General features: G+C 43.2%; 1 protein-coding gene across 1 annotated transcript; it reads left to right on the top strand.

The window, feature by feature from the left end:
* Window positions 1-3063: 3063 nt before the first annotated feature.
* LOC138654232 (protein FAM200C-like) lies at window positions 3064-5001 on the top strand. Its single transcript, XM_069743402.1, has one exon. It carries the CDS (start codon window positions 3064-3066, stop codon window positions 4999-5001), a length of 1938 nt encoding a protein of 645 aa, XP_069599503.1.
* Window positions 5002-10678: the final 5677 nt, after the last annotated feature.

Below are 10678 nucleotides of genomic sequence, written 5' to 3'. Positions count from 1 at the left end.
TACCCTACACTCTATACCCTACACTCTACACCCTACACTCTATACCCTACACTCTAATCCCTACACTCTACACTGTATACCATACACTCTATACCCTACACTATATATCCTACACTCTATACCCTACACTCTACAATCTATACCCAACACTCTATACTCTACACTCTATACCCTACACTCTATACCATACATTCCATACCCTACACTCTACACTCTATACCCTACACTCTACTCTTTATACCCTACACTCTATACCCTACACTCTACACTCTATACCCTACACTCTACACTCTATACCCTACACTCTATACCCTACTCTATACCATAAACTCTATACCCTACACTCTATACCCTACACTCTACACTCTATACCCTACACTCTACACTCTACACCCTACACTCTATACCCTACACTCTATACTCTATACCCTACACTATATACCCTACACTCTACACTCTATACCCTACACTCTATACCCTACACTCTATACCCTACACTCTACACCCTACACGCTATGCCCTACACATTATACCATACACTCTATACCCTACACTCTACACTCTATACCCTACACTCTACACCCTACACTCTATACCCTACACTTTATACCCTACACTCTACACTCTATACCCTACACTCTATACCCTACACTCTACACCCTACACTCTATACCCTACACTCTACACTCTATACCCTACACTCTATACCATACACTCTACACCCTACACTCTATACCAAACACTCTATACCCTACACTCTACACTCTATACCCTACACTCTACACCCTACACTCTACACTCTATACCCTACACTCTATACCCTACAATCTATACCCTACACTATATACCCTACACTCTATACCCTACACTCTACACTGTATATCCTACACTCTACACTCTATACCCTACACTCTACACCCTACACTCTATACCCTACACTCTACACTTTATACCCTACACTCTATACCCTACACTCTACACTCTATATCCTACACTCTACACTCTATACCCTACACTCTACACCCTACACTCTATACCCTACACTCTACACTCTATACCCTACACTCTACACCCTACACTCTATACCCTACACTCTACACTTTATACCCTACACTCTATACCCTACACTCTATACCCTACACTCTATACCCTACACTCTACACTCTATACCCTACACTCTATAACATACACTCTATACCCTACACTCTATACCTTACACTCTATACCTTACACTCTCCACTCTACACCCTACACTCTATACCCCACACTCTATACCCTACACTCTATAACATACACTCTATACCCTACACTCTATACCCTACACTCTATACCCTAAACTCTACACTCTATACCCTACACTCTATACCCTACACTATATACTCTATACCCTACACTCTATACCCTACACTCTATACCCTAAAATCTATACACTACACTCTATATCCTACACTCTATATCCCAACACTCTATACCCTACACTCTATACCCTACACTCTACACTCTATACCCTACACTATACACTCTATACCCTACACTCTATACCATACAATCTACACGCTATACCCTACACTCTATACCCTACACTCTACACTCTATACCCTACACACTATACCCTACTTTCTACACTCTATACCCTACACTCTACACTCTATACCATACACTCTATACCCTACACTCTATACCCTACACACTATACCCTACTTTCTACACTCTATACCCTACACTCTACACCCTACACTCTATAACATACACTCTATACCCTACACTCTATTCCTTACACTCTATACCCTACACTCTCCACTCTACACCCTACACTCTACACTCTATACCAGGGGTCGGGAACCTATGGCTCGCGAGCCAGATATGGCTCTTTTGATGGCCGTATCTGGCTCGCAGACAGGGGGCCCGGGGCCGGCAAGTCAGACGCCCCTGGTCACCGCACTATGTCCGCCTCCTGCTCCCGCACACTTCCGTCACTACACTCCCGCACACTCCCGCACACTTCTATCTATAGATAAGCAGCAGTGCGCAGGCTCAGTGACGCTGCAGAGCGGCTCCTCCCATCCATAGCAGGGGGTGGCTCTCTGTATCCGCCGCCACGCCCCTGACATGCCCACTACACAAGCATCGCGTGCGGATGCTTTCTTCAGTTCCCATGTTTCCGGCGGTGCCCGGAAGCGGCAGCACCTGTTTCCATAGTGACCCGCGGACGTCCTAGCCATGTCCTGTCACGCACTGCGGCTCCGACTCTGCCGCCTGTCCCCGGCCCTCAGGGGCCCCCGCAGGAGCCTTCATTATGTCCAGGGCCAGAACCCCGACCCCTAAACCAAGGAGTACTTCTACTACATCGACCACCAGGGACAGGTACGGGGGCACAGTGCAGCAGGAGCTCGGGCCCCTGGGGCCCATAGCTGTGATCAGCTGCAGCGTGATTTCTCCTCTTTATTTTACAGCCCGCACAGTGGTATGTATATACCGCACAGCCCGCACAGTGGTCTATCCATCCGGCTGTGCTGTATAGACCACTGTGCGGGCTGTGCTGGATGGACCACTGTGCGGGCTGTGCTGTATAGACCACTGTGCGGGCTGTGCTGGATATACCGCTGTGCGGCCTGTGCTGTATAGACCACTGTGCGGGCTGTGCTGGATAGACCACTGTGCTGGATAGACCACTGTGCGGGCTGTGCTGTATAGACCGCTGTGCGGCCTGTGCTGTATAGACCACTGTGCGGGCTGTGCTGGATAGACCACTGTGCGGGCTGTGCTGTATAGACCAGTGTGCGGGCTGTGCTGGATATACCACTGTGCGGGCTGTGCTGGATAGACCACTGTGCGGGCTGTGCTGGATAGACCACTGTGCGGGCTGTGCTGTATAGACCACTGTGCACCCGACTAACCCGTGACGAAAAGAAGACAGCTCTTCTAGAGGTCTACTAAAGTTCTATAGCACAAGGACCAAAAGAAACCTGGAGTTGGCCCTGCTTGCAGACAAATCCACAAATTAAAGAAATAATGACTCAGAGCCTTCTTTTCACCCCACAGTACTGCCCTTTATTGAAGAAGATGGCTAAAAGAAAGAAGGATGAGGAGTATCGTACTTTTCAGCAGGAGTGGACAGACGAATTTGCCTTTGTGGAGAGAGCAGGTTCACCAGTTTGTCTTATATGCAATGATAAAATTGCATCCATGAAGCGGTCAAATATAAAGCGCCACTTTGACACACGCCATGCTTCATTTGCATCGAAATATCCTGAAGGGGACAGCAGGAAGAAAGCCTGTCAAGAGCTGCTGTGCAAAGTGCAAGCTAGTCAGCAGCAACTTCGAGTTTGGACCCAACAAGGTGACTTAAATTCGGCTAGCTTTGTTGGTGCTTTGGCAATTGTCAGAAACGGAAAACCATTCACAGATGGGGAGTATGCCAAAACATTTATGCTTGATGTTGCCAATGAACTTTTTGATGATTTTCCGGATAAAGCCAAGATTATCAAACGGATAAAAGACATGCCTCTGTCAGCAAGAACAGTTCATGACCGTGCCATCATGATGGCAAATCAGATTGAGGCATCCCAAGTGAAGGACATAAATACAGCTCTGTTCTTTTCTCTTGCTTTGGATGAATCAACTGACGTAAGCCATATATCTCAGTTCAGCATCATTGCAAGGTATGCTGTCGGTGACACGTTACATGAGGAAAGTCTTGCTGTTTTGCCTCTGAAAGGGACAACAAGAGGGGATGATTTGTTCAAGTCATTCACTGAGTTCACTAAAGAAAAAAATCTACCAATGCATAAACTTATTTCAGTGTGTACTGATGGTGCTCCAAGCATGGTAGGAAAAAACAAAGGATTTGTAGCGCTTCTTCGTGAACATGAAAAAAGACCTATCCTTAGTTTTCACTGCATCCTACATCAGGAGGCACTTTGTGCTCAGATGTTTGGTGAGCAGCTTGGTGATGTGATGTCACTTGTCATTCAGGTGGTCAACTTTATTGTTGCCCGTGCTTTAAATGATCGCCAGTTTAAAACACTCCTGGATGAAGTTGGGAATAATTATCCTGGTCTGCTTCTGCACAGCAACGTGCGCTGGCTGTCAAGAGGGAAGGTGCTCAGCCGTTTCGCAGCTTGTCTGAGTGAAATACGAACTTTTCTTGAAATGAAAAACGTTGACCATCCTGAGTTGTCCAACACTGAGTGGCTCCTGAAGTTCTTCTATCTTGTAGATATGACTGAACATCTGAACCAGCTCAATGTGAAAATGCAAGGCGTTGGTAATACAGTTTTATCGCTTCAACAAGCTGTGTTTGCATTTGAAAATAAGCTGGAACTGTTTATCGCAGACATTGAAACAGGTCGTTTAATACACTTTGAAAAACTGGGAGAGTTTAAAGATGCATGCACAGCAAATGACCCTGCACAACATCTTGATATTCAGCAGCTAGCAGGCTTTACATCCAATCTCCTGCAATCATTCAAAGCGCGCTTTGGAGAATTTCGTGAGCACACTCGTCTTTTTAAGTTCATCACTCATCCACATGAGTGTGCACTGGACAGCACTGACCTGAGTTATATCCCTGGTGTCTCCATCAGAGATTTTGAGCTACAAGCTGCTGACCTGAAGGCTTCAGACATGTGGGTGAATAAGTTTAAATCACTTAATGAAGATTTGGAAAAACTTGCACGACAGCAAGCAGAGTTGGCAAGCAAACACAAGTGGAGAGAAATGAAACAACTCCAACATGCAGACCAGCTGATTGTCAAAACTTGGAATGCACTTCCTGTCACATACCAAACACTGCAGCGTGTGGGTATTGCTGTACTGACAATGTTTGGCTCTACCTATGCATGCGAGCAGTCTTTCTCACATCTAAAGCACATCAAGACTAACATACGTTCACGTTTAACGGATGGAAGTCTCAACGCCTGCATGAAGCTAAACCTCACCACGTATGAACCAGATTACAAAGCCATCAGCAAATCCATGCAGCACCAGAAGTCACATTAATGGTAGGAAGTATTCTATTCATCGTTGGTTAGCAACAGCATTAAAACGTTATTATGTTATAAAAAAAAGAGTTCGGAGATTTGTTGTTCTTTAAAATTAAATACATATATTTAATAAAGTTCAATTATTTATTACGCTGGGTGTGCCTGCTTGTATGTACCACTTTAAGTAGTAAATGCTTTAGTTCCCTATGGGTCTGAGCCTCTCTTTTTTGTTCATTTTCTGTAAGACCAACACTTTTAAAAGGGCCACTGACAGATACAATTGCTCCAGCGGTCACTTAGTACACAAAGGAGTGTTCCAGACAATTGACATAACTGACAATGCGTTGTGTGACATGTCCAACATTCCAGCTTCTTTCTTCTGCGAATGCCTCAAAGCTGGCATTCTCTCAACATCAGGTGGGAAGAATGCCAGCTTCCAGTCATGCGCAGGAAAAAGAAGAAGCCAGACTGCTGGACTGATGTCATGCATCGCAAGCTCACAATGTAAGTTATTTATTTAATTTTTTACTGCTAATTACCATTGTTTCAGTCCAGTTGTGGCTTTATACAGCAGGGAGGAGCATTCCTTGCTGTACTAAGTGAACATTAGAGCGATTGATCTGTCAATGGCCCTTTAAACATATTGTACGGCTCTCGCGGAATTATATTTCAAAATATGTGGCGTTTACGGCTCTCTTAGCCAAAAAGGTTCCTGACCCCTGCTCTATACCCTACACTCTATACCCTACACTTTACACTATATACCCTACACTCTATACCCTACACTCTATACCCTACACTCTATACCCTACACTCTACACTCTATACCCTACACTCTATACCCTATACTATATACTCTATACCCTACACTCTATACCCTACAATCTATACCCTACACTCTATACCCGACACTCTATACCCTACACTCTATATCCCAACACTCTATACCCTACACTCTATACCCTACACTCTACACTCTATACCCTACACTATACACTCTATACCCTACACTCTATACCATACAATCTACACTCTATACCCTACACTCTATACCCTACACTCTACACTCTATACCCTACACACTATACCCTACTTTCTACACTCTATACCCTACACTCTACACTCTATACCATACACTCTATACCCTACACTCTATACCCTACACTCTATACCCTACACTATATACCCTACACTTTATACCCTACACTCTACACTCTATATCCTACACTCTACACTCTATACCCTACACTCTCTAACATACACTCTATACCCTACACTCTACACTCTATACCCTACACTCTATACCCTACAATCTATACCCTACACCCTACGCTCTATACCCTACACTCTATAAACTACTCTCTACACTCTATACCGTACACTATATTCCATACACTCTATTCCATACACTCTATACCCTGCACTCTATACCCTACACTATACACTCTATACCCTACACTCTACACCATACACTCTATACCCTATACTCTATACACTACACTCTACATTCTATACCCTACAATCTATAACCAACACTCTATACCCTACACTCTATACCATACACTCTATACCCTACACTCTATACCCTACACTCTACACCCTACACTCTATACCCTACACTCTAATCCCTACACTCTACACTGTATACCATACACTCTATACCCTACACTATATACCCTACACTCTATACCCTACACTCTACAATCTATACCCAACACTCTATACTCTACACTCTATACCCTACACTCTATACCATACATTCCATACCCTACACTCTACACTCTATACCCTACACTCTACTCTTTATACCCTACACTCTATACCCTGCACTCTACACTCTATACCCTACACTCTACACTCTATACCCTACACTCTATACCCTACTCTATACCATAAACTCTATACCCTACACTCTATACCCTACACTCTACACTCTATACCCTACACTCTACACTCTACACTCTACACCCTACACTCTATACCCTACACTCTATACTCTATACCCTACACTATATACCCTACACTCTACACTCTATACCCTACACTCTATACCCTACACTCTGTACCCTACACTCTACACCCTACACTCTATGCCCTACACATTATACCATACACTCTATACCCTACACTCTACACTCTATACCCTACACTCTACACCCTACACTCTATACCCTACACTTTATACCCTACACTCTACACTCTATACCCTACACTCTATACCCTACACTCTACACCCTACACTCTATACCCTACACTCTACACTCTATACCCTACACTCTATACCATACACTCTACACCCTACACTCTATACCATACACTCTATACCCTACACTCTACACTCTATACCCTACACTCTACACCCTACACTCTACACTCTATACCCTACACTCTATACCCTACACTCTATACCCTACACTATATACCCTACACTCTATACCCTACACTCTACACTCTATATCCTACACTCTACACTCTATACCCTACACTCTATAACATACACTCTAAACCCTACACTCTATACCCTACACTCTACACTCTATACCCTACACTCTATACCCTACACTCTATATCCCAACACTCTATACCCTACACTCTATACCCTACACTCTACACTCTATACCCTACACTATACACTCTATACCCTACACTCTATACCATACAATCTACACTCTATACCCTACACTCTATATCATACACTATATACCCTACACTCTACACTCTATACCCCACACTCTACACTCTATACCCTACACTCTACACCCTACACTCTATACCATACTCTCTATTCCATACACTCTTTACCATACACTCTATACCCTACACTCTACACTCTACAATCTATATCCTACTCTCTACACTCTATACCTTACACTCTATACCAAACACTATATACCATACACAATATATCATACACTCTATACCGTACACTCTATACCCTACACTCTATACCCTACACTCTATACCCTACACTCTATACCCTACACTCTATACCCTACACTCTATACCCTACACACTATACCCTACTTTCTACACTCTATACCCTACACTCTATACCATACACTCTATACCCTACACTCTATACCCTACACACTACACCCTACTTTCTACACTCTATACCCTACACTCTACACTCTATACCCTACACTCTATAACATACACTCTATACCCTACACTCTATACCTTACACTCTATACCCTACATTCTCCACTCTACACCCTACACTATACACTCTATACCCTACACTCTACACTTTATACCCTACACTCTATACCCTACACTCTATAACATACACTCTATACCCTACACTCTATACCTTACACTCTATACCATACACTCTCCACTCTACACCCTACACTCTACACTCTATACCCTACACTCTACACTTTATACCCTACACTCTATACCCTACACTCTATACCCTACACTCTATACCCTACACTCTACACTCTATACCCTACACTCTATACCCTACACTATATACTCTATACCCTACACTCTATACCCTACACTCTATACCCTACAATCTATACCCTACACTCTATACCCGACACTCTATACCCTACACTCTATATCCCAACACTCTATACCCTACTCTCTATACCCTACACTCTACACTCTATACCCCACACTCTACACTCTATACCCTACACTCTACACCCTACACTCTATACCATACTCTCTATTCCATACAGTCTTTACCATACACTCTATACCCTACACTCTACACTCTACAATCTATATCCTACTCTCTACACTCTATACCTTACACTCTATACCAAACACTATATACCATACACAATATATCATACACTCTATACCGTACACTCTATACCCTACACTCTATACCCTACACTCCATACCCTACACTCTATACCCTACACTCTATACCCTACACTCTATACCCTACACACTATACCCTACTTTCTACACTCTATACCCTACACTCTATACCATACACTCTATACCCTACACTCTATACCCTACACACTACACCCTACTTTCTACACTCTATACCCTACACTCTACACTCTATACCCTACACTCTATAACATACACTCTATACCCTACACTCTATACCTTACACTCTATACCCTACACTCTCCACTCTACACCCTACACTCTATACCCTACACTCTACACTTTATACCCTACACTCTATACCCTACACTCTATACCCTACACTCTATACCCTACACTCTACACTCTATACCCTACACTCTATACCCTACACTATATACTCTATACCCTACACTCTATACCCTACACTCTATACCCTACAATCTATACCCTACACTCTATACCCGAAACTCTATACCCTACACTCTATATCCCAACACTCTATACCCTACACTCTATACCCTACACTCTACACTCTATACCCTACACTATACACTCTATACCCTACACTCTATACCATACAATCTACACTCTATACCCTACACTCTATACCCTACACTCTACACTCTATACCCTACACACTATACCCTACTTTCTACACTCTATACCCTACACTCTACACTCTATACCATACACTCTATACCCTACACTCTATACCCTACACTCTATACCCTACACTATATACCCTACACTTTATACCCTACACTCTACACTCTATATCCTACACTCTACACTCTATACCCTACACTCTATACCATACACTCTATACCCTACACTCTATACCCTACACTCTATACCCTACACTCTATACCCTACACTCTACACTCTACACCCTACAATCTATAACATACACTCTATACCCTACACTCTATACCTTACACTCTACACCCTACACTCTACACCCTACACTCTACACTCCATACCCTACACTCTATACCCTACACTCTATACCCTACACTTTATACCCTACACTCTACACTTTATACCCTACACTCTATACCCTACACTCTATACCCTACACTCTATACCCTACACTCTATACCCTACACTCTACACTCTGTACCCTACACTCTATACTATACACTCTACACCCTACACTCTCTACCATACACTCTATACCCTACACTCTACACTCTATACCATACACTCTATACTGTACACTCTTTACCATACACTCTACACCCTACACTCTATACCCTACACTCTATACCCTACAATTTATACCCTACACCCTACGCTCTATATCCTACACTCTATACCCTACACTCTATACCGTACACTATATTCCATACACTCTATTGCATACACTCTATACCCTGCACTCTATACCCTACACTATACACTCTATACCCTACACGCTACACCATACACTCTATACCCTATACTCTATACACTACACTCTACATTCTATACCCTACAATCTATACCCAACACTCTATACCCTACACTCTATACCATACACTCTATACCCTACACTCTATACCCTACACTCTACACCCTACACTCTATACCCTACACTCTAATCCCTACACTCTACACTGTATACCCTACACTCTATACCCTACACTATATACCCTACACTCTATACCCTACACTCTACACTCTATACCAAACACTCTATACTCTACACTCTATACCCTACACTCTATACCCTACACTATACACTCTATACCCTACACTCTACACCATACACTCTATACCCTATACAATACACTCTATACCCTACAATCTATACCCTACACTCTATACCCTACACTCTACACTCTATACCGTACACTCTATACCATACACTCTAT

This window comes from Ranitomeya imitator, unplaced genomic scaffold (genome assembly GCF_032444005.1).
Source record: "Ranitomeya imitator isolate aRanImi1 unplaced genomic scaffold, aRanImi1.pri SCAFFOLD_569, whole genome shotgun sequence".
In the NCBI taxonomy this organism is placed as follows: Eukaryota; Metazoa; Chordata; class Amphibia; order Anura; family Dendrobatidae; genus Ranitomeya; species Ranitomeya imitator.
This window is presented reverse-complemented; position numbering and strand designations above follow the sequence as displayed.

What these genes read in the sequence shown, in the direction of transcription:
- LOC138654232 (XM_069743402.1), top strand. Translation starts at nt 3,064, where the DNA reads ATGGCTAAAAGAAAGAAGGATGAGGAGTATCGTACTTTTCAGCAGGAG.